The sequence below is a fragment of the Zea mays genome, chromosome 4 (assembly GCF_902167145.1).
Source record: "Zea mays cultivar B73 chromosome 4, Zm-B73-REFERENCE-NAM-5.0, whole genome shotgun sequence".
In the NCBI taxonomy this organism is placed as follows: Eukaryota; Viridiplantae; Streptophyta; class Magnoliopsida; order Poales; family Poaceae; genus Zea; species Zea mays.
Window position 1 is genome coordinate 82,020,346 of NC_050099.1, and position 25,600 is coordinate 82,045,945.

General features: G+C 44.8%; 1 protein-coding gene across 1 annotated transcript; it reads left to right on the forward strand.

The window, feature by feature from the left end:
- The first annotated feature begins 19,091 nt into the window (after positions 1-19,091).
- On the forward strand, positions 19,092-24,971 carry LOC100286231 (uncharacterized). The gene is made up of 5 exons (NM_001159119.1): positions 19,092-19,271; positions 19,357-19,699; positions 19,799-19,867; positions 23,265-23,403; positions 24,626-24,971. The coding sequence occupies exons 1-5, from the start codon at positions 19,199-19,201 to the stop codon at positions 24,650-24,652; spliced, it is 651 nt and encodes a 216-aa protein (NP_001152591.1). The 5' UTR covers positions 19,092-19,198; the 3' UTR covers positions 24,653-24,971.
- Positions 24,972-25,600: the final 629 nt, after the last annotated feature.

Consider the following 25,600-nt stretch of genomic DNA (forward strand, 5'->3'; position numbering starts at 1 on the left):
AATTATTTATTTATTTTGTACAGAACTCCTGTTATGTAGTAAAGTTGTGACATTCGATCCTGTGCCATGATTCATCATATGTGTGAGACTTGGTCCCAGCACACCTGGTGATTATGTTCGCGTCCGGGTCTTGGTGCCCCGAAACCCGGGTGTGACAGTTGTCTACTTGATGTAGACTCCTCCTTCTTCTCCTCCGTTGCCTTGAATGCGACTGGTTGTGCTTCGGGCGTGGAGGGGCCATCTAGCTCGTTAATTTTCTTTGAGCCTTTGATCATCAATTCAAAGCTCACAAAATTTCCTATCACTTCCTCGGGAGTCATTAGTGTATATCTAGGATTACCACGAATTAATTGAACTTGAGTAGGGTTAAGGAAAACAAGTGATCTAAGAATAACCTTAACCACTTCGTGGTCATCCCATTTTTTGCTCCCGAGGTTTCACACTTGGTTCACCAAGGTTTTGAGCCGGTTGTACATGTCTTGTGGCTCCTCCCCTTGGCGAAGTCGGAAGCGACCGAGCTCCCCATCGATCGTCTCCCGCTTGGTGATCTTGGTCACCTCGTCTCCTTCGTGTACGGTCTTTAGCACGTCCCAAATCTCCTTTACGCTCTTCAACCCTTCCACCTTATTATACTCCTCTCGACTTAGAGAGGCGAGGAGTATAGTGGTGGCTTAGGAGTTGAAGTGCACAATTTGGGCAACTTCGTCCTCATCATAGTCTTCATCCCCTACGGATAGTACCTGTACACCAAACTCAACAACATCCCATATACTTTTGTGGAGTGAGGTTAGGTGATATCGCATCATATCACTCCACCTAGCATAATCTTCACCATCAAACGTTGGTGGTTTGCCTAATGGGACGGAAAGTAAAGGTGTATGTTTAGGAATGCGAGGATAGCGTAGGGGGATCTTACTAAACTTCTTGCGCTCATGGCGCTTAGAAGTTACGGACGGAGTGTCGGAGCCGGAGGTAGATGGCGACGAGGAGTCGGTCTCGTAGTAGACCACCTTCCTCATCATCTTCTTCTTGTCACCGATCCGACGCGACTTGTGTGAAGAGGATTCCTTTTCCTTCCCCTTCCCTTTGTTGTAGGACTATCCCGATGGAGCCTTCCCATGGCTTGTAGCGGGCTTCTCGCCGGTCATCATCTCCATCTTGGCGTGATCTCCCGACATCACTTCGAGCGGTTAAGCTCTAATGAAGCACCGGGCTCTGATACCAATTGAAAGTCACCTAGAGGGGGGTGAATAGGGCGAATCTGAAATTACAAACTTAATCACAACTACAAGTTGGGTTAGCGTTAGAAATAGAAACGAGTCCGAGAGAGAGGGCGCAAAACAAATCGTGAGCGAATAAAGAGCGAGACACGATGATTTGTTTTATCGAGGTTCGGTTCTTGCAAACCTACTCCCCGTTGAGGTGGTCACAAAGACCGGGTATCTGTCAACCCTTTCCCTCTCTCAAACGGTCCCTCGGACCGAGTGAGCTTCTCTTCTCAATCAAACGGGAACCAAACTTCCCCACAAGGACCACCACACAATTGGTGTCTCTTGCCTCGGTTACAATTGAGTTGATTGCAAGAAAGAATGAGAGAAAGAAGCAATCCAAGTGCAAGAGCTCAAAAGAACACAACAAATCTCTCACTCTAATCAATAGAGCTTGTGTGGAGTTGGGAGAGGATTTGATCTATTTGGTTGTGTCTAGAATTGAATGCTAGAGCTCTTGTAAGTAGTTGGAAGGTGGAAAACTTGGATAACTTGAATGTGGGGTGGTTGGGGGTATGTATAGCCCTGAAAGGGAATTAGGCTTACACCTATTTCCTAAATGATTTTGGTGGTTGAATTGCCCAACACAAATAAATAGACTAACTAGTTTGCTCTAGTGTATAAGTTATACAGGTGTCAAAGGTTCACACTTAGCCAATAAAAAGACCAAGAATTGGGTTCAACAAAGAGAGCAAGGGATAACCGAAGGCACCTCTGGTCTGGCGCACCGGACTGTCCGGTGTGCCACCGAACAGTGTCCGGTGCACCAGAGGACTCCAAGTCAAACTCATCACCTTCGGGAAAATCCAGAGGTGCTCCGCTATAATTCACCGGACTGTTCGGTGTACACCGGATAGTGTCCGGTGCCCCAGGGAAGAGCGGCTCTGGAACTCGCCAGCCTCGGGAAATTGCTCCGCTATAATTCACCGGACTGTCCGGTGAACCAGCAGAGCAACGTCTACTTCGCGCCAACGATCACCTGCAGGCGCATTTAATGCGCGCCAGAAGCGCGCAGAAGTCAGGCACGCGCGAGACGGTGCACCGGACAATCTACAGTACTTGTCCGGTGTACACCGGACAGCCAGGCGGGCCCAGAAGTCAGAAGCTCCAATGGTCGAATCCCAATGGCCTGGTGACGTGGCTGGCGCACCGGACATGTCCGGTGTGCACCGGACTGTCCGGTGCACCATACGACAGACAGCCACCACCAAACGGCTAGTTTGGTGGTTGGGGCTATAAATACCCCCAACCACCCCACATTCATGTCATCCAAGTTTTCCCACTTCAACTACTTACAAGAGCTCTAGCATTCAATTCTAGACACACCCAAGTGATCAAATCCTCTCCAAACTCCACACAACGCCATAGTGACTAGTGAGAGAGATTTGCTTGTGTTCTTTCGAGCTCTTGCGCTTGGATTGCTTTCTTCTTTCTTTGATTCGTCATTGCGATCAAACTCACTTGTAATTGAGGCAAGAGACACCAATCTTGTGGTGGTCCTTGTAGGAACTTTGTGTTCCAAGTGATTGAGAAGAGAAAGCTCACTCGGTCTGAGGGATCGTTTGAGAGAGGGAAAGGGTTGAAAGGGACCCGGTCTTTGTGACCACCTCAACGGGGAGTAGGTTTGCGAGAACCGAACCTCGGTAAAACAAATCCACGTGTCACACTCCTTATTTGCTTGTGATTTGTTTTTCACCCTCTCTCGCGGACTCGATTATATTTCTAACGCTAACTCGGCTTGTAGTTGTGATTATTTTTGAGAATTTCAGTTTCGCCCTATTCACCCCCCTCTAGGCGACTTTCAATTGGTATCAGAGCCCGGTGCTTCATTAGAGCCTAACCGCTCGAAGTGGTGTCGGGAGAACTCGCCAAGAGGGAGATGGAGACCGGCGACAAGCCCGCTACAAGCCACGGGAAGGCATCATCGGAAGAGTCCCGCAACAAGGAGAAGAAGAAGGAAAAGAATAAGGAGAAGAAGACTTCTTCTCACAAATCGCATCGGAGTGGCGACAAAATAAAGAAGATGAGGAAGGTGGTCTACTACGAGACCGACACTTCATCACCTTCTACCTCCGGCTCTGACGCGCCCTCCATAACTTCTAAGCGCCATGAGCGCAAGAAGTTTAGTAAGATCCCCTTACATTATCCTCGTACTTCTAGACATACTCCATTACTTTCCGTTCCATTAGGCAAACCGCCAACCTTTGACGGTGAAGATTATGCTAGGTGGAGCGATTTAATGAAATTTCATCTAACCTCACTCCACAAAAGTATATGGAATGTTGTTGAGTTTGGAGCATAGGTACCATCCGTAGGGGATGAGGATTATGATGAGGACGAGGTGGCCCAAATCGAGCACTTCAACTCCCAAGCCACAACCATACTCCTCGCCTCTCTAAGTAGGGAGGAGTACAACAAGGTGCAAGGACTAAAAAGCGCCAAGGAAGTTTGGGACGTGCTCAAGACAGCGCACGAGGGTGATGAACTCACCAAGATCACCAAGCGGGAAACGATCGAGGGGGAGCTCGGTCGAATCCGTCTTCGCCAAGGGGAGGAGCCACAAGATATGTACAACCGGCTTAAGACCTTGGTAAATCAAGTGCACAACCTCGGGAGCAAGAAATGGGATGACCACGAGGTGGTTAAGGTTATTTTAAGATCTCTTATTTTCCTTAACCCTACTCAAGTACAATTAATTCGTGGCAACCCAAGATATACTCTAATGACTCCCGAGGAAGTAATCGGGAATTTTGTGAGCTTTGAATTTATGATCAAGGGCTCACGAAAGATCAACGAGCTTGACGGCCCCTCCACGTCCGAAGCCCAACCGGTTGCATTCAAGGCGACAGAGGAAAAGAAGGAGGAGTCTACACCAAGTAGACAACCAATCGATGCCTCCAAGCTCGACAATGAGGAAATGGCACTCGTCATCAAGAGCTTCCGCCAAATCCTCAAACAAAGGAGGGGGAAGGACTACAAACCCCGCTCCAAGAAGGTTTGCTACAAGTGTGGTAAGCCCGGTCACTTTATTGCAAAATGTCCTATTTCTAGTGACAGTGACAGGGGCGATGACAAGAAGGGGAGAAGAAAGGAGAAGAAGAGGTACTACAAGAAGAAGGGCGGCGATGCCCATGTTTGTCGCGAGTGGGACTCCGACGAAAGCTCTAGCGACTCCTCCGACGACGAGGACGCCGCCAACATCGTCGTCACCAAGGGACTTCTCTTCCCCAACGTCGGCCACAAGTGCCTCATGGCAAAGGACGGCAAAAAGAAGAAGGTTAAATCTAAATCCTCCACTAGATATGAGTCTTCTAGTGATGAAAATGCTAGTGATGAGGAAGATAACTTACGCACTCTTTTTGCCAACCTCAACATGCAACAAAAAGAGAAACTTAATGAATTGATTAGTGCCATTCATGAAAAGGATGATCTCTTGGACACCCAAGAGGACTTCCTTATTAAAGAAAATAAGAAGCATGTTAAGGTTAAAATGCTTATGCTCTAGAAGTTGAAAAATGTGAAAAATTATCTAGTGAGCTAAGCACTTGCCATGAGACTATAGACAACCTTAGAAATGAGAACTCTAATTTGTTAGCTAAGGTTGATTCTATTGCTTGTAATGTTTCAATTCCCAATCTTAGGAATGATAATGATGATTTGCTTGCTAAGATTGAAGAATTGAACTTGTCTCTTGTTAGCCTTAGGAATGAAAATGAAAAATTAATTGCTAAGGCTAAAGATTTTGATGTTTGCAATGCTACTATTTCTGACCTCAGAACTAAGAATGATATATTGCATGCTAAGGTTGTAGAATTAAAATCTTGCTAACCCTCTACATCTACCGTTGAGCACACTTCTATTTGTACTAGATGTAGAGATGTTGATGTTAATGCTATACATGATCACATGGCTTTAATTAAACAACAAAATGATCATATAGCAAAATTAGATGCTAAAATTGCCGAGCATGAAATTGAAAATGAAAATTTTAAATTTGCTCGTAGTATGCTTTATAGTGGGAGACGCCCTGGCATTAAGGATGGCATTGGCTTCCAACAGGGAGGCAATGTCAAACTTAATGCCCCTCCTAAGAAATTGTCCAACTTTGTCAAGGGCAAGACTCCCATGCCTCAGGATAATGAGGGTTACATTTTATACCCTTCCAGTTATCCCGAGGACAAAATTAGGAGAATTCATTCTAGGAAGTCTCACTCTGGCCCTAACCATGCTTTTATGTATAAGGGTGAGACATCTAGCTCTAGGCAACCAACCCGTGCTAAGTTGCCTAAGAAGAAAACTCCTAGTGCATCAAATGAACATAGTTTTTCATTTAAAACCTTTGATGCATCATATGTTTTGACTAACAAATCCGGCAAGGTAGTTGCCAAATATGTCGGGGGCAAGCATAAGGGGTCAAAGACTTGTGTTTGGGTACCCAAAGTTCTTGTTTCTAATGCCAAAGGACCCAAAACCATTTGGGTACCTAAAGTCAAGAACTAAACTTGTTTTGTAGGTTTATGCATCCGGGGGTTCAAGTTGGATTATCGACAGCGGGTGCACAAACCACATGACAGGGGAGAAGAAGATGTTCTCCTCCTATGAGAAAAACCAAGATCTCCAACGAGCTATCATATTCGGGGATGGAAATCAAGGTTTGGTCAAAGGATTGGGTAAAATTGCTATATCTCCTGACCATTATATTTCCAATGTTTTTCTTGTAGATTCTTTAGATTACAATTTGCTTTCCATGTCTCAATTATGCAAAATGGGCTACAACTGTTTATTCACTGATGTAGGTGTCACTGTCTTTAGAAGAAGTGATGATTCAATAGCATTTAAGGGAGTGTTAGAGGGTCAGCTATACTTAGTGAATTTTGATAGAGCTGAACTCGACACTTGCTTAATTGCTAAGACTAACATGGGCTGGCTCTGGCACCGCCGACTAGCACATGTTGGGATGAAGAATCTTCATAAGCTTCTAAAGGGAGAACACATTTTAGGATTAACCAATGTTCATTTTGAGAAAGACAGGGTTTGTAGCGCATGCCAAGCGGGAAAGCAAGTTGGTGCCCATCATCCACACAAGAACATCATGACGACTGACAGGCCACTGGAGCTCCTACACATGGATCTATTCGGCCCGATTGCTTACATAAGCATCGGCGGGAGTAAGTACTGTCTAGTAATTGTGGATGATTATTCTCGCTTCACTTGGGTGTTCTTTTTGCAGGAAAAATCTCATACCCAAGAAACCTTAAAGGGATTCTTGAGATGGGCTCAAAATGAGTTCGCCTTAAGGATCAAGAAAATTAGAAGCGGCAACGGGACGGAGTTCAAGAACTCTCAAATTGAAGGCTTCCTTGAGGAGGAGGGCATCAAGCATGAGTTCTCTTCTCCCTACACCCCACAACAAAATGGTGTAGTGGAGAGGAATAATCGAACTCTATTGGACATGGCAAGAACCATGCTTGATGAGTACAAGACTTCGGATCGGTTTTGGGCCGAGGCGGTCAACACCGCCTGCTACGCCATCAACCGATTATATCTACACCGAATCCTCAATAAAACATCTTATGAACTCCTAACCGGTAAAAAGCCCAACATTTCATATTTTAGAGTCTTTGGTAGCAAATGCTTTATTCTTGTTAAAAGAGGAAGAAAATCTAAATTTGCTCCTAAGACTGTAGAAGGCTTTTTACTAGGATATGATTCAAACACAAGGGCATATAGAGTCTTTAACAAGTCCTCTGGGCAAGTTGAAGTTTCTTGTGACGTTGTGTTTGATGAGACTAACGACTCTCAAGTAGAGCAAGTTGATCTTGATGAGATAGGTGATGAAGAGGCTCCATGCATCACGCTAAGGAACATGTCCATTGGGGATGTGTGTCCTAAGGAATCCGAAGAGCCTCCAAATGCACAAGATCAACCATCCTCCTCCACGCAAGCATCTCCACCGACTCAAGATGAGGATGAAGCTCAAGTTGATGAAATAGAAGATCAAGCAAATGAGACACCTCAAGATGACGGCAATGATCAAGGGGGAGATGCAAATGATCAAGACAAGGAGGATGATGAACAAAGGCCGCCACACCCAAGAGTCCACCAAGCAATCCAACGAGATCACCCCGTCGACACCATCCTCGGCGACATTCATAAGGGGGTAACCACTAGATCTCGGGTTGCACATTTTTGTGAGCATTACTCTTTTGTTTCCTCTATTGAGCCACACAGGATAGAGGAAGCACTTCAAGATTCGGATTGGGTGGTGGCGATGCAAGAGGAGCTCAACAACTTCACTAGGAATGAGGTATGGCATTTGGTTCCACGTCCTAATCAAAATGTTGTAGGAACCAAATGGGTCTTCCACAACAAGCAAGATGAGCATGGTGTGGTGACAAGGAACAAAGCTCGACTTGTGGCCAAGGGATACTCCCAAGTCAAAGGTTTGGATTTCGGTGAAACCTATGCACCCGTAGCTAGGCTTGAGTCAATTCGCATATTATTGGCCTATGCTACTTACCATGGCTTCAAGCTTTACCAAATGGACGTGAAGAGTGCCTTCCTCAATGGACCAATCAAGGAAGAGGTCTATGTTGAGCAACCTCCCGGCTTTGAAGATAGTGAGTACCCTAACCATGTGTATAAACTCTCTAAGGCGCTTTATGGGCTTAAGCAAGCCCCACGAGCATGGTATGAATGCCTTAGGGATTTCCTTATCACTAATGGATTCAAAGTCGGAAAGGCCGATCCTACTTTATTCACTAAAACTCTTGAAAATGACTTGTTTGTATGCCAAATTTATGTTGATGATATTATATTTGGGTCTACTAACGAGTCTACTTGTGAAGAATTTAGTAGGATCATGACACAAAAATTCGAGATGTCTATGATGGGGGAGTTGAAGTATTTCTTAGGATTTCAAGTGAAGCAACTCCAAGAGGGCACCTTCCTAAGCCAAACGAAGTATACTCAAGATATTCTAAGCAAGTTTGGAATGAAGGATGCCAAACCCATCAAGACATCCATGGGAACCAATGGGCATCTCGACCTCGACGAGGGAGGTAAATCCGTCAATCAAAAGGTATACCGGTCGATGATTGGCTCTTTGCTATATTTATGTGCATCTCAACCAGATATTGTGCTTTCCGTATGCATGTGTGCAAGATTCCAAGCCGACCCTAAGGAAGCTCACCTTATGGCCGTAAAACGAATCTTGAGATATTTGGTTTATACTCCTAAGTTTGGGCTTTGGTATCCTAGGGGATCCACATTTGATTTGATTGGTTATTCGGATGCCGATTGGGCGGGGTGTAAAATCAATAGAAAGAGCACATCGGGGACTTGCCAGTTCTTGGGGAGATCCTTGGTGTCTTGGGCTTCAAAGAAGCAAAATTCCGTAGCTCTTTCTACCGCCGAAGCCGAGTATATTGCCGTAGGCCATTGTTGCGCGCAACTACTTTGGATGAAGCAAACCCTTAGGGACTACGGTTACAAATTAACCAAAGTTCCTCTTCTATGTGATAATGAGAGTGCAATCCGCATGGCGGATAATCCCGTTGAGCAAGCCGCACTAAACACATAGCCATTCGGTATCACTTTTTAAGGGATCACCAACAAAAGGGAGATATCCAGATTTCATATATTAATACTAAAGACCAATTAGCCGATATCTTTACCAAGCCACTTGATGAACAAACTTTTAACAAACTTAGGCATGAGCTAAATATTCTTGATTCTAGGAACTTCTTTTGTTGATTTGCACACATAGCTCATTCATATACCTTTGATCATGTCTCTTTCATATGCTATGACTAATGTGTTTTCAAGTCTATTCCAAACCAAGTCATAGGTGTATTGAAAGGGAATTGGAGTCTTCGGTGAAGACAAAGGCTTCCACTCCGTAACTCATCCTTCGCCATCGCTCCGAGCAACTCTCCATCTTTGGGGGAGAGATCACTCTTCGTCTTTGGTATAATCTTCACTCATTTATTTATGACCAAAGGGGGAGAAAGTAATTCAAAGGGCTCTAATGACTCCGTTTTTGGCGATTCATACCAAAGGGGGAGAAAGAATTAGCCCAAAGCAAAAGGACCGCACCACCACCTAATTTTAAAAAGAGTTTCTTAATTGGTATGATCTTGGTATGATTCTCAATTGATAAATTTAAAATTGGTATCTTATTGTGTTCAAAAGGGGGAGAAAGTAGCATTTCAAAATTGATATATCAAAACCCTCTTGAACACTAAGAGGAGAATTTTATTTAGGGGGAGTTTTGTTTAAGTCAAAGGAAAAGCATTTGAAACAGGGGGAGAATTTCAAATCTTGAAAATGCTTATCGAAATCTTATTCATTCACCTTTGAATACTTGCAAAAGACTTTGAAAAGGATTTCCAAAAACATTTGCAAAAACAAAACATGTGGTGCAAGCGTGGTCCAAAATGTTTAAAAACGAAGAAACAATCCATGCATATCTTATAAGTATTTATATTGGCTCAATTTCAAGCAACCTTTGCACTTACATTATGCAAACTAGTTCAATTATGCACTTCTATATTTGCTTTGGTTTGTGTTGGCATCAATCACCAAAAAGGGGGAGATTGAAAGGGAATTAGGCTTACACCTATTTCCTAAATGATTTTGGTGGTTGAATTGCCCAACACAAATAAATAGACTAACTAGTTTGCTCTAGTGTATAAGTTATACAGGTGTCAAAGGTTCACACTTAGCCAATAAAAAGACCAAGAATTGGGTTCAACAAAGAGAGTAAGGGATAACCGAAGGCACCTCTGGTCTGGCGCACCGGACAGTGTCCGGTGCACCAGAGGACTCCAAGTCAAACTCATCACCTTCGGGAAAATCCAGAGGCGCTCCGCTATAATTCACTGGACTGTCCGGTGCCCCAGGGAAGAGCGGCTCTGGAACTCGCCAGCCTCGGGAAATTGCTCCGCTATAATTCACCGGACTGTCCGGTGTACATCGGACTGTCCGGTGAACCAGCAGAGCAACGGCTACTTCGCGCCAACTGTCACCTGCAGGCGCATTTAATGCGCGCCAGAAGCGCGCAGAAGTCAGGCACGCGCGAGACGGTGCATCAGACAATCTACAGTACTTGTCCGGTGTGCACCGGACAGCCAGACGGGCCCAGAAGTCAGAAGCTCCAACGGTCGAATCCCAATGGCCTGGTGACGTGGCTGGCGCACCGGACTGTCCGGTGCACCATACGACAGACAGCCACCACCAAACGGCTAGTTTGGTGGTTGGGGCTATAAATACCCCCAACCACCCCACATTCATGTCATCCAAGTTTTCCTACTTCAACTACTTACAAGAGCTCTAGCATTCAATTCTAGACACACCCAAGTGATCAAATCCTCTCCAAACTCCACACAACGCCATAGTGACTAATGAGAGAGATTTGCTTGTGTTCTTTCGAGCTCTTGCGCTTGGATTGCTTTCTTCTTTCTTTGATTCGTCATTGCGATCAAACTCACTTGTAATTGAGGCAAGAGACACCAATCTTGTGGTGGTCCTTGTAGGAACTTTGTGTTCCAAGTGATTGAGAAGAGAAAGCTCACTCGGTCCGAGGGATCGTTTGAGAGAGGGAAAGGGTTGAAAGAGACCCGGTCTTTGTGACCACCTCAACGGGGAGTAGGTTTGCGAGAACCGAACCTCGGTAAAACAAATCCACGTGTCACACTCCTTATTTGCTTGCGATTTGTTTTTCACCCTCTCTCGCGGACTCGATTATATTTCTAACGCTAACTCGGCTTGTAGTTGTGATTATTTTTGAGAATTTCAGTTTCGCCCTATTCACCCCCCCCCTCTAGGCGACTTTCAAGCCCCAACCACCAAACTAGTCGTTTTATGAGGGCTGCTGTCGCATGGCGCACCGGACAGTCCGGTGCGCCAGCCACGTCACCCGGTCGTTAGGGTTCGACCGTTGGAGCTCTGACTGGTGGGGTCGCCTGGCTGTCCGATGGTGCACCGGACAGGTACTGCAGACTGTCTGGTGCGCCGTCTCGCGCGTGCCTGACTTCTGCGCGCTCTGGCGCGCATTAAATGCCTCTGCAGGTGACTGTTGGCGCCGTAGTAGCCGTTGCTCCGCTAGCACACCGGACAGTCCGGTGTGCACCGGACACTGTCCGGTGACTCACCGGATAGTCCGGTGAATTATAGCGGAGCGGATTCCCGAAGCTGGCGAGTTCAGAGTTGCTCTCCCTTGGGGCACCGGACACTGTCCGGTGGTGCACTGGACAGTCCGGTGAATTATAGCGGAGCTCCTCTGAAAATTCCCGAAGGTGAAGAGTTGGGCGTCGAGTTCCCTGGTGCACCGGACACAGTCCGGTGCGCCAGACCAGGGTGCCTTCCGGGTTGTCTTTTGCTCTCTTGTTTGAACCCTTTTCTTGGTCTTTTTATTGGCTTATTGTGAACCTTTGGCACCTGTAGAACTTATAGACTAGAGCAAACTAGTTAATCCAATTATTTGTGTTGGGCAATTCAACCACCAAAATCAATTAGGAAATAGGTGTAAGCCTAATTCCCTTTCACCTACCTCTTTTATAAAGAATAAAGCATTTGCTACCAAAGACTCTAAAATATGAAACATTTGGCTTTTTACCGGTGAGGAGTTTTTAAGATGTCTTCTTGAGGATTCGGTGTAGATATAACCGGTTGATGGCGTAGCAGGCGGTGTTGACTGCCTCGGCCCAAAACCGATCCGAAGTCTTGTACTCATCAAGCATGGTCCTTGCCATGTCCAGTAGAGTTCGATTCTTTCTCTCCACTACACCATTCTGTTGTGGGGTGTAGGGAGAAGAGAACTCATACTTGATGCCCTCCTCCTCAAGGAAGCCTTCAATTTGAGAGTTCTTGAACTTCGTCCCGTTGTTGCTTCTTATTTTCTTAATCCTTAAGTCGAACTCGTTTTGAGCCCGTCTCAAGAATCCCTTTAGGGTCTCTTGGGTATGAGATTTTTCCTGCAAAAAGAACACCCAAGTGAAGCAAGAATAGTCATCCACAATAACTAGACAGTACTTACTCTCGCCGATGCTTATGTAAGCAATCGGGCCGAATAGATCCATGTGTAGGAGCTCGAGTGGCCTGTCAGTCGTCATGATGTTCTTGTGTGGATGATGAACACCAACTTGCTTCCCTGCTTGACATGCGCTACAAATTCTGTCTTTCTCAAAATGAACATCTATTAGTCCCAAAATGTGTTCTCCCTTTAGAAGCTTGTGAAGATTCTTCATTCCAACATGTGCTAGTCGGCGATGCCAGAGTCAGCCCATGTTAGTCTTAGCAATTAAGCAAGTGTCGAGTTCAGCTCTATCAAAATCTACTAAGTATAGCTGACCCTCTAACACTCCCTTAAATGCTATTGAATCATCACTTCTTCTAAAGACAGTAACACCTATATCTGTAAAAAGACAGTTGTAGCCCATTTTACATAATTGTGAAACTGAAAGCAAGTTGTAATCTAAAGAGTCTACAAGAAAAACATTGGAAATGGAATGGTCAGGTGATATAGCAATTTTACCCAATCCTTTGACCAAACCTTGATTTCCATCCCCGAATGTGATAGCTCGTTGGGGATCTTGGTTTTTCTCATAGGAGGAGAACATCTTCTTCTCCCCGGTCATGTGGTTTGTGCACCCGCTATCAATGATCCAACTTGAGCCCCCGGATGCATAAACCTACAAAACAAGTTTAGTTCTTGATTTTAGGTACCCAAATGGTTTTGGGTCCTTTGACATTAGATACAAGAACTTTGGGTACCCAAACACAAGTCTTTGACCCCTTGTGCTTGCCCCCAACATACTTGGCAACTACCTTGCCGGATTTGTTAGTTAAAACATAAGATGCATCAAAGGTTTTAAATGAAATCTTAGAATCATTTGATGCAATAGGAGTTTTCTTCTTAGGCAATTTAGCACGAGTTGATTGCCTAGAGCTAGATGTCTCACCCTTATACATAAAAGCATGATTAGGGCAAGAGTGAAACTTCCTAGAATGAATTCTCCTAATTTTGCTCTCGAGGTAACCGACAGGGTACAAAATGTAACCCTTGTTATCCTGAGGCATGGGAGCCTTGGCCTTAACAAAGTTGGACAATCTTTTAGGAGGGGCATTAAGTTTGACATTGTCCCCCTTTTGGAAGCCAATGCCATCCTTAATGCCAGGGCGTCTCCCACTATAGAGCATGTTTCTAGCAAATTTAAATTTTTCATTTTCCAAGTCATGCTCATTAATCTTAGCATTAAGTTGAGCTATGTGATCATTTTGTTTCTTAATTAAAGCTAAGTGGTCATGGATAGCATCAACATTAGTGTCTCCACATCTAGTGCAAATGGAAACATGCTCAACGGTAGATGTAGAGGGTTTGCAAGATTTTAGTTCAACAATCTTAGCATGTAAAATGTCATTCTCACTTCTAAGATTGGAAATTGTAACATTGCAAACATCTAAATCTTTAGCCTTAGCAAGTAATTTTTCATTATCACTTCTAAGGTTAGCAAGAGAAACATTTAATTCTTCAATCTTAGCAAGTAATTCAACATTATTATCTCTAAGATTGGGAATTGAAGTATCACAAACATTTGAATCAACCTTAGCAATTAAACTAGCATTTTCATCTCTAAGGTTGGTAATAATATCATGGCATATGCTTAGCTCACTAGATAATTTTTCACATTTTTCTACTTCTAGAGCATAAGCATTCTTAACCTTAACATGCTTTTTATTCACCTTAATTAGGAAGTCCTCTTGGGTGTCCAAGAGATCATCCTTCTCATGAATAGCGCTAATTAATTCATTTAATTTTTCCTTTTGTTGCATGTTTAGGTTGGCAAAAAGGGTTCGCAAATTATCCTCCTCATCACTAGCATTATCTTCATCACTAGAGGATGCATATTTAGTGGAGGATTTTGATTTCACCTTCTTCCTTTTGCCGTCCTTTGCCATGAGGCACTTGTGGCCGACGTTGGGGAAGAGGAGGCCCTTGGTGACGGCGATGTTGGCGGTGTCCTCGTCGGAGGAGGAGTCGGAGGAGCTCTCCTCGGAGTCCCACTCGCGGCACACATGGGCATCGCCGCCCCTCTTTTTGTGGTACCTCTTCTTTTCTCTCCTCTTGCCCTTCTTGTCGTCGCCCCTGTCACTATCACTAGATAACGGACATTTAGCAATGAAATGACCGGGCTTACCACATTTGTAGCACACCTTCTTGGAACAGGGCTTGTAATCTTTCCCCTTCCTTTGCTTGAGGATTTGGCGGAAGCTCTTGATGATGAGCGTCATTTCCTCATTGTCGAGTTTAGAGGCGTCGATGGGTTGTCTACTTGATGTAGACTCCTCCTTCTTCTCCTCCGTTGCCTTGAATGCGACCGGTTGTGCTTCGGGCGTGGAGGGGCCATCTAGCTCGATGATTTTCTTTGAGCCTTTGATCATCAACTCAAAGCTCACAAAGTTTCCTATTACTTCCTCGAGAGACATTAGTGTATATCTAGGATTACCTCAAATTAATTGAACTTGCGTAGGATTAAGAAAAACGAGGGATCTTAGAATAACCTTGACCATTTCATGGTCATCCCATTTGGTGCTCCCGAGGTTGCGCACTTGGTTCACCAAGGTCTTCAAGCGGTTGTACATGGCTTGAGGGTCCTCGCCTTGGTTGAGTCGGAACCGACCGAGCTCCCCCTCGATCGTCTCCCGCTTGGTGATTTTGGTCACCTCATCTCCTTCGTGCGCGGTCTTGAGTACGTCCCAAATCTCCTTGGCGCTTTTTAACCCTTGCACCTTGTTATACTCCTCTCGACTTAGAGAGGCGAGGAGTATAGTGGTGGCTTGGGAGTTGAAGTGTCGGATTTGGGCGACCTCGTCCGAATCATAGTCTTCATCCCCCGGTGATGGTACCTATACTCCAATCTCAACAACATCCCAAATGCTAGTGTGGAGTGAGGTTAGATGATGCCTCATTTTATCACTCCACATATTATAATCTTCACCATCAAACATAGGTGGTTTGCCTAATGGGATGGAAAGTAAAGGAGTACGTTTGGAAATGCGAGGGTAGCGTAGGGGAATCTTACTAAACTTCTTGTGCTCATGGCGCTTAGAAGTTACGGACGGCGTGTCGGAGCCGGAGGTGGATGGTGACGAAGAGTCGGTCTCGTAGTAGACCACCTTCCTCATCTTCTTCATTTTGTCACCGCTCCGACCCGACTTGTTGTGTGAACGGGATCCCTTCACCTTGTTGGCGGACTCCCCGGATGGAGCCTTCCCATGGCTTGTGGCGGGCTTCTCGCCGGTCCCGGTCTCCCTCTTGGCGGATGCTCCCGACATCACTTTGAGCGGTTAGGCTCTAATGAAGCACCGTGCCTCTGATACCAATTGAAAGTCGCCTAGAGGGGAGTGAATAGGGCGAATCTGAAATTTATAAACTTAAGCACAACTACAAGCCGGGTTAGCGTTAGAAATATAAATGAGTCCGAGAGAGAGGGCGCAAAACAAATCGTGAGCAAATAAAGAGCGAGACACGATGATTTGTTTTACCGAGGTTCGGTTCTTGCAAACCTACTCCTCGTTGAGGTTGTCACAAAGACCGGGTCTCTTTCAACCCTTTCCCTCTCTCAAACGGTCACCTAGACCGAGTGAGCTTCTCTTCTCAATCAAACGGAACACAACGTTCCCACAAGGACCACCATACGATTGGTGTCTCTTGCCTTGGTTACAATTGAGTTTGATCACAAGAAGAATGAGAAAGAAAAGAAGCAATCCAAGCGCAAGAGCTCAAATGAACACAACAAATCTCTCTCTCTCTAATCACTAAAGCTTTGTGTGGAGTTGGGAGAGGATTTGATCTCTTTGGTGTGTCTTGTATTGAATGCTATAGCTCTTGTAAGGTGTAGAAGTGTAGAAACTTGGATGCCATTGAATGTGGGGTGGTTGGGGTATTTATAGCCCCAACCACCAAAAATGGTCGTTGGAAGACTGTTGTCGCATGGCGCACCGGACACTGTCCGGTGCGCCAGCCACGTCAGCAGACAGTTGGAGCTCTGACTTGTGGGGCCTCTGGGCTGTCCGGTGGTGCACCGGACAGGTCCTGTAGACTGTCCGGTGCGCCAACTGCGCGTGCTCTGACTCTGGCGCGCACTGTAGCGCATTGAATGCGGTTGCAGACGACCGTTGCGCGCGAAGTAGTCGTTGTTCCGCTGGCACACCGGACAGTCCGGTGAATTTTAGCGGAGCGCCCTTTGAATTTCCCGAAGGTAGCGAGTTCAGCTTCAAGTGCCCTGGTGCACCGGACACAGTCCGGTGGCACACCGGACAGTCCGGTGCGCCTGACCAGAGTGCCTTTTGGGATGTCTTTTGCTCTCTTTGTTTGAACCCTTTCTTGGTCCTTTTTATTGGCTTATTGTGAACCTTTGGCACCTGTAGAACTTATAGACTAGAGCAAACTAGTTAGTCCAATTATTTGTGTTGGGCAATTCAACCACCAAAATCAATTAGGAAAAAGGTGTAAGCCTAATTCCCTTTCAGTTAGTCACCCCTCATGTGGGGAGAGGTATTGTGTTTATCAAACTGGAGAAACCTAATAGGCAGCTATGACCTCTAGGGAATCTTTGTAAAAGCTACGTAGTGAAACCTTGCCGACTCACCTTGAGAGTGTTTTAGTAGGGTCTATACAACCTGAGGCAAAAAAGGATCACGACTCGTGGGTAAAGTGTGCGACCTCTGCAGAGGGTTAGAAACTGGTATATCAGTCGTGCTCATGGTTATGAGCGACCTTGAGAGCTCCTTTGATTAGAGATATTCTAGATACCTTTGAGGTGATGGTTTAATGATGATGATTATAATTATGGATATTCTTGTATTTCCTCTCTGAGGGAGTACCCTTTGATATAATACTTGGGGTTGTTACTAAAACTTGGCTCCTACTAATAATAAATATCTAACAAACTAAAAGCAACTGCTTCGAGCTTCACCCCCGCATAAAGCTAGTCCACTTTAGCCAAAACATGACATTTGTTGGGTACGTTTATTGTTAACATAATGTTTTGATATACGTCTCGTTATCCATATGTTGGGGCGAAGGCGCAACGCTCCCTCGCTCGAGAAGCTACAACGTCAGAGGATTCAAGGGAAGACTGGAGGGCGCGAAGGCCTGAAGAGTAAACTACGCTACGAAGGAAGTGCACGGAGAGAACGCGGAGCGAAGACCATCTAGAATTTTGAAGACTGAGCATCTGGACTGCGAAGACCATGTGTTGTAACCTACTACTAATTGTAATAAGGGGCCCGTGTATAGTCGGCCCATGCTAAGGATCCCACCTGTAGGCCGCTACGCGAGTAGAGCTGTTAGTGGATCAGCCCATGTTTGTAATTAATTACGCAGTAATGACCCGCCATAACCCCCAAGGGAGAATATCTCATGGATAACGTAGGTAACCGAGGGTATAATCGTCTTTGACGGGGCAGGGCCGACCCTCGGTTACCTATAAATACCCCTGTACAGCACCATTGCGGGGGACGGGAAAAATTACTATTGCCCTAATACTCTGTGTAACTAGGCATCAAACCTCTTCCTGTTTTTCTAATGTTTGAGCTCGATTGACCACGAGTTAGCGAGTTCCAACACCATAGTAAACATATAGACACCTAAACTGATGGTAAACATGTCTCCTCGCTAAAAAAAAACTCATTTCTAAAACCGACCGCAACATTTTTGCCAAACACCTCAGAAAACTTTGGAGTAGACCTGCTCTTTCCTGGTGTTTTGGAGCAGAGTTGCTCTAATGTGGAGTTGAGCCATGCCAAACACGTCCTAACACTCTAGGTGAAGCAACTCTGCTTTGGAGTCTATAGTGTTTTCTCATAGCAATGGCGAGTAAAATATCTTTAAACTCCATATGTTGCTTTTTAAGAATTTTAGAGCAGTAAAAAAAAGTATCCCAAAAACTTGTACTGCATCTCTCAAAACTTACAACTATGAAATTAGAGTGTTTGGCTAGTTTTGACTAGCACCATCTAAAGTTTTTCTCTGAAATCATGCCAAACACTCTTGTTATTACATCGTGCAAGAAAAAAGTGAATTAGGAGTGGATTTAGGGCCTGTTTGGCGGAGCTCTGCTCTATGATTTTTAGCTCCGAGAGTTAATTCTCTAGTAGAGTGATTTTGAGTGATTCTTTAGCAGAAATGAATCTATCTAACGGAAATCGTTTGTCAAATAGTCCGTAAAGTGATTCCTAAGGGGTTGGAGAGTGGGAAGCTGGTTGGAAGCGGTGGGAAGCATTATTTTTTGCTCTAACTCTCTAGTACAAAAGAGCGACTCATTCACTCCGCTCTCACAATGAAGCAATTCATTTTTTTGTTATTTTAGTTGCATAGGAGTGATACTCGTTAGGACCAAAACTGAGGAGCTCTACCAAATGCCATGTTATTGTACACTAACCATTCACTGCTTATTTGGTTCAACTTTTTTCTATCCAGCTTTTATGATAATCTAAAATTTTTAGAGAATCTGGCTATGGAAAAAATCTAAATATCATGGAACTACGTACGGAGGAAGATAAATAGGTCCATAGAGTTTAAGATCTAGTAATTGATAGATTCTTTCCATCGTGATCATGATTGACTCGACGAATTCTATATTTACGTTGATTTGAACGATTACGAAATGGACTGAAACTTTTGGGTGATAAAATCCGATTTTAAGTGCTAATTTGGAAACTCTAATTTTCCAAATAAACTAATTTTCTTTAAGAAATAAAAAAATATTGGGAAAATGGGTTCGAAACTAGCCTAACACACCATTCTCCTACACGGCTACACCACCACCACCGGCAGCAAGAAAAAACATTCTTTGTCCTCTTCTCCTCCGCTCCCCATTTCTCTTGCTAGGGTTTCTACCCCTCCATATCCTCGCTCCACGGTCATGGCGAAGACGAAGCAGGGAAATAAGGACGTGGATTCGTACACCATCGGCGGCACCAACAAGGTCGTCTATGGTAATTTCCCGCATCCCCGATCTGGTTGTATCTGTTTTCCCCGTGAGAGGTATCTGATGCTGCTGCAAATGTCTGTGCCGGGAAGTGGGAGACTGCGTGCTGATGCGGGCGTCGGACTCGGACAACCAGCCGTATGTGGCGCGGGTGGAGAAGATGGAGGGCGACGGGCGTGGCAGCGTGCGGGTGCAGGTGCGGTGGTACTACCGCCCCGAGGAGTCCAAGGGCGGCCGCCGGCAGTTCCACGGCGCCAAGGAGCTATTCCTCTCCGACCATTTCGACCTGCAGAGCGCCCACACAATTGAGGGGAAGTGTGTTGTCCACTCTTTCAAGAACTATACCAGGCTTGACAATGTTGGGCCTGAGGACTTCTTCTGCCGATTCGAGTACAAGGCGGCCACCGGTTCGTTCACCCCTGACCGCGTGGCAGTGTATGAAGCTCCTCAACCCTTCCATTGCTGGCTGTCCCTTTTACTGTGCATGCATTTTTAGCTTGCTTGTGATGATTGGGTTGTCTATTTTCTCTCAAGGTATTGCAAATGTGAGATGCCGTACAACCCCGATGACCTCATGGTGCAGTGCGATGCTTGCAAGCACTGGTACATTTGTTACAATGATTTGCAATTTACATTTCACTGATATTTGCCTTTGTTCCCCGTCTATTATGTGACTGTACAAAGCATGTTTTAAATCTCCTGATATTGAGTTTAGCGGCATCATCACCGAGCTGCTAACACAGTGCCAAACGCACCACCCAGAGTCCCAGACCTACCTCTTCAGTCCTTGTCCACGAGTTCTCGCTGACGCTCACACCTTTTATCTGTTTTCTTGCCCAACTCTGTCTTGCCTGCACTCTGCCACTCTAACTTTCCAATACTCACTCTGCTGCAAAACGGCTTCTGCTGCATTGCTGCTGGGGAGGACTTTGCGCCCAACAGCACACACGTTTGTGGCTGCGCTTGGGGAGAGTGTCGTGGATGAGATGGCCATGATTCAGCAGGGCTCAGTGCTCCTATCCTAGATCGAGGAGGAGCTCAAGCACACATCACAGGGGCTCAAGGACACTGAGGTGGTGGGCCAGAAAGCGCCGAGCAGAGGGCAAGAGTCACACAGCCAGTAGTCAGGGCACCTCGCCGACTGGAGCTAGGTGCTTCTGTGTGCAGAGGGGGGGGGGGAGCCGGCATCAAGTGGAGCTGTTGCTTCTTCTATTGGTGCGCTGAGGTGGAGAGCTGGAATTGGACGATGCTCGACAAGGAGGTACTCTTGTAACTGCGGCAGGCAGTAGAGAAGGTCTCAGCCTGCTGCTGGCAGTGTTCCGACGGGTGTTCTGCGAGGAACAGCAAGTCTCAACAATGTAAGCGGTAGCGCGGTACTAAATCACATCTTGATTAGCAGATTTCGCGCACTAAATCCGGCTATTAGTGCTAAAAGTCAACTATCCCAGCCGCTGTTCTGTGCAGCTGTGGTCTCTAGTTGTAGCGTCCACTATAGCTGGAGATTTAGAACTTCGGTACAAAGGCAGGAATTTCACGTCAGTTTTATCTGCTTCACAGCCCAAGAGGCTTCGCTGGCCCAGTGCCCTTGTTTCAAGCCCAGTGGATTGTTTAGCTGGAGTATAAGTAGAAGTAGCCGTGTAGGAGACTCCAACAATTGTATCGAAATGTTTAACTCATAATCATTTAACTGTTATGTTGTCGTTCTCTTCTGTCCCCTTCTTTCCGAAGGCTACCGTCACAATTTGTATCAGATTCATGGATCCTAGATCTGTTCCCGCTGCTGCATTACCATTCACCAGATTCCAGGGAGCCTGCGGTGCGATGGGCTTGCTCAGAGCTTCACTGAGCATGGTGCCAAGTTGGAGTGTTGCTTCGTCGATTTGGTGCGCTCCCATGACGACTCTTATGCCGCCTTGAGCAATGATAGGTTGATTAGGAGAACAACCGCTCCGAACACGTCAACACCAAGTGTGATGACTGATGATTGTGTCTCCACCTTAGAAGCTGCTGCCACAAATCTCAGCACCTGATGCCTGGAAGTGGAGGCCGCTATCGATATCTAAAGCTGAACAAGTTGACAAAGCATTGGTGGACTGAATAGTGTTTGACAAATTTTGCACCACCCACGGGTGATGAGTTCACCTTCCATGGCTGCCAAGCATTCACCCGACGGGATTCAAGCCACCTTGACCCATGATCCTGACATCGGTCAGCATGACCTGGATACTGGGTTTGGGCTGGCACAACCTGGACCCATGTCCCGGTGGTACACCCTTGCTTCCTCTTCTTAATTTCTCTCCTCGTCCTGTTATGGTTTCACGTTTGCCGCATTCTCCATTGTCCACACTGAACTATCCCATTGGCCACCTACTGGAGATCCAGTTTCCCATTTTCTCTAGTTTCCCAATTTCGACGAGAACCAGCGTATCTGGCAATCGGGTTGTGAGAAATACTATGTATGGGCTTGACAACTCTGTTTATGTTTGGGTAGCCGAAATGCACTTTTATGGCCCAACTGCTCGTTGGTTACACAAATTGTTAGATGCTCAAATCCAAACAGCGGTAGATGTCATGGGGCGGCAGCCCAGAGCATGGAGGCCATAGGGATATGCTTTGGGTTAGGATTAATGGATAAAGATTAGATTAGATAAGATTGAGTTAGTTACTTAGGATTAGATTAGATAAGATTAGGTTAGTTACTTAGGACTAGATTAGATAAGATTGAGTTAGTTACTTGGGGGCCAAGTCTTCCTATCTATATAAGGATAGGCTGTACCTCCTTAAGGAGGAATCAATCAATGAAGAAGAATTAGTCTCAGATCTCTCTAATAGTCTAGTCCCCCCAAGCCAACTCCGCCCGGCTATCTTCCCGGCGCTGTTTATCCCCCTATGAACTAGATTCATAACAGTAGATAGGGAAAATGTCTCTCGCCCTATATGGTCCCAAATAGGACAGTTTAGAGTTGAACTTTTGCTTTTATCTTGAAGGATAACACAATCTCATCTATAATTCATAATCCTATACATGACACTGTATACAATTGGGTGCTAGAGGATTCAGGATTGTGTACCACTATACTTTAGGCTGTATTAAGAGAATTGTTATTTGGAACCACCGCAACAGATGTGTCTTTGATAACTAGATTCCTAATGTGTCTTTAGCCATTAGGATGGCTCTGGAGGAAAGATGGATGTGGGAAATGGCTGGGGCTGAAGGTCTTTCCTATCTGTCTGCCCCCCTTCTTGAGGTTTAGCCTCGGAGGGCGTTTACACCAGTAGTAGTTTGCTGTCTCAGATGGATTATTTTGGTTTTCTGGTTGTTTGGCCTCCGTAAGGAAGTCTGTCTTATTGTACCTGGTCTCCTTAGACCCTGTTTTTCCTTCTTAATATAATGAGGCGCAGTTCTCCTGCGTTTTTCGAAAAAAGAGAATTGTTATGACATGTAAATTTTCCATGTTTCATTGATTCATACATGATGTTCATATCCCATTTGTTTCGAATCTTCACTGACAGTAGTTTTGTAAGAGTTTAAGTGCCATTAATTTGAATGAAAAAAACTGTCATCTTATGAGAATCATATATGCTCGTTACAACAGAACTATAGAAGTGCAAAGTCTGCATCCATCCTGGTTTCCAAGGCGTCGCCTAGGGCATACCCAGCTCACCTTGGACAACAATGGTGCCTTATTGCTTAGGAACCACCTACATGTCCATGCGAACCCAACACTCACCTTGATACCTATTCGTCTCTGAAACCATGACATTCATCTTATTGATGCAATATGCGTTGACCTTGCTTGTCATATCACCTACCCTTTTCAAATTAGAATCGAAAATCTGTCTGGATTTCCTTCAATGCATATTTGAGGTGTCAGAACTCAGGAACTTGCAAATAAACCTAAAAATATCAATTTTCTGAATATAAATTTTATGCTGTCATTGCTTTTCTATTAAGATATGGTACTGTGTCCCTACCTCGTTCATGCCCTATGATATGCAGGTTCCATCCATCTTGTGTGGCTATGACCATTGAACAGGCCAAAAAGCTAGATCACTTTGTTTGCTCAGACTGTTTCAAAGAAAATGGTTCAAAGAGACTTTCAAATGCATATGCCACTTCACCAAATTTTGAGCCTAAGGTAAGTTAATTGTTTGTTCTTTATATATTTTTGGGTATTTTCTTTTCTCCAAACAAGTTTACCTTAATATTTTGAGTCTCTAAGTTATTTGGTTCAACCTTTTGGTGCTCTTTGAGATGCCAGCATTGTCTTCCAACAATTTCATGTTCATCCTGTTGTAATTACTTAGCAAACATTCAAGAAGGCATTTTTTTTCATTTCTCTATTTTCCTTGATGAAATCACCTGAAACATAACCTTTGGTTTGTACCATGTTTGGAGTGGAACCATGGGTTTTAGTACCTTGATTGATGTTTAAGTTTATTCTAGTTTTGCGATTTAGTTCTAAAGCTCATGGACGTGTTTGTTTCTGATTAAAATCGGATCTGCGGCCACCCTACCATGAGGATCGAGAAAACTCCTAAACGACTCATGGTACCGCTGATTCTTTCTACCGCGTCAAGATCACCGTGAGATTGAACTAGCACCTTTGTTTTCCGTGCCGCGGGGTGGAGGCCGCAGTCGCCATACTCCACACTGCACGGTTGACATGCCGCGGTGCCAAACATGCCCCATAATTCTTTGGCATGTTTTTTGTTTTTCTGCACCTCGTTTCAGATATAATTGTTATTGTATGCTTATTTCTAAGCAGTAGCAGAGAATATTTAGCTAGCAAATTATAACGTTCTTTGTTGGTACAAAGAAAATTTTCTTTTGAACTTCGCCGACAAGCTCGATCTGCCGCTCGGGGTCGCAGGGCGGTGGCTTCGCCACTGTTTCTAAGCCTTCATGGATTGGAGCTGCATGCAGCTTTTAGAAAAACGTTTCAAATATCTAGGCCGCTATGCCGCATGAGAGTCAATGTATTCAGACATTATTCAACTTTACTCCATAATTTCTACCTGAACGGGGATACATGCTTATTCCTAGGATTTCATGGATTGGTTGGAGCACTATTCAGACATTATTCCTTTGACATGCCACTCAACTTTTGCAAGATTAGATAACTAGTTCATTTGGATGCCACTTCGTAAAATTAGATAGCTGGTTCATTTGGATGACATAGAGTGGCATCCAAATGAACTAGCTATCTAATCTTGCAAAAGTTGAGTGCCATGTATACAATTAATCCATTGTTAACCCCCCCCCCCCCCCCCCCCCCCCCCCCCCACACACACACAAAGTGTTTCCATCACATTTTGCTGATATATGTTTGTTCTATTGTGGCTGCTTGACAACTGCAGGCTGAACCAAAAAGGCAGAGGAGGTAACAAACTGTGAGTGGTAACATCCATATGGGTAAGGGGAGATGTGCTGCTTCTGTGGTGAATCAGCCCTTGCCCTTTGCTGTGGTGAGAGCAGAGGTGTACAGTGTACTAGACCAGTGTTTGCTGTTAGGGGAACGGGTTTTGTTCGATGTGTAGACCGTGTGGCATGGCATGCAGTTGTTGGTAGAGGTCAAAAGAACAGTCGTTGTGTTCACTTGGTCAGCTTAGCGCCTTAGCCCTTGTTAATGTGTTAATGCACTGTGTTAACTCAGCGAGCCCCCCTTGTGGCTGATAATGCAAGTCATGCAGTTGTTGATACAAATGTTGCTGCGGCCATTTCATCGACTGTCATTGTTCAGTGGTACTGGAGTTTCGGTTTTGCCAGCTCAGTGCAGGGCTCGATCTAAGCTGCCATTCGTTTGGTTGAACAAATGTGAGTGCCCGCTATCGTCAACGTCATAGTCGGCAAAATCACAGTTCTACCGTATGCAAATTTTACGTTCCGATTTTAACGAAATCACGACTAGGGATGAAACGATCGGAAAAGCAGTTAAATTATTTTTTTTTTCATATTTTTTTGATCGGGGCGAAAACGAAAACTTGGTCGAAATATGGGATCGAAATTGTTGGTCATGTGAAAACGATCGAAAACAATAAACTCCAGTAGAAAAGATAATTTTTTGTAGTTTCCACAAATATATAATAAAGTGACATATTGCCTATTTTTTAGATATAAAAATACACAAACAATTTTTTTATCATTCGTATATAACTTGAATAAATTATATGATAGATGTATCTCATATTATATGAAAACGGTAAAAACAGTATCATCATGACTTAAAAACGAAAAATACGGAAACGATCGGAAAACTAGCTAAGACCCCGTTTGGTTCCCTTAGTTACCTGACTAAATTTTAATGACTAAAGTTTAGTGACTAAAGTATCTCG

What these genes read in the sequence shown, in the direction of transcription:
- LOC100286231 (NM_001159119.1), top strand. Translation starts at nt 19,199, where the DNA reads ATGGCGAAGACGAAGCAGGGAAATAAGGACGTGGATTCGTACACCATC. An exon ending in ACCCCTGACCGCGTGGCAGT is followed by an intron (nt 19,700 to 19,798) that starts GTATGAAGCTCC and finishes TTTTCTCTCAAG; the next exon opens with GTATTGCAAATGTGAGATGC. An exon ending in TGCGATGCTTGCAAGCACTG is followed by an intron (nt 19,868 to 23,264) that starts GTACATTTGTTA and finishes TATGATATGCAG; the next exon opens with GTTCCATCCATCTTGTGTGG.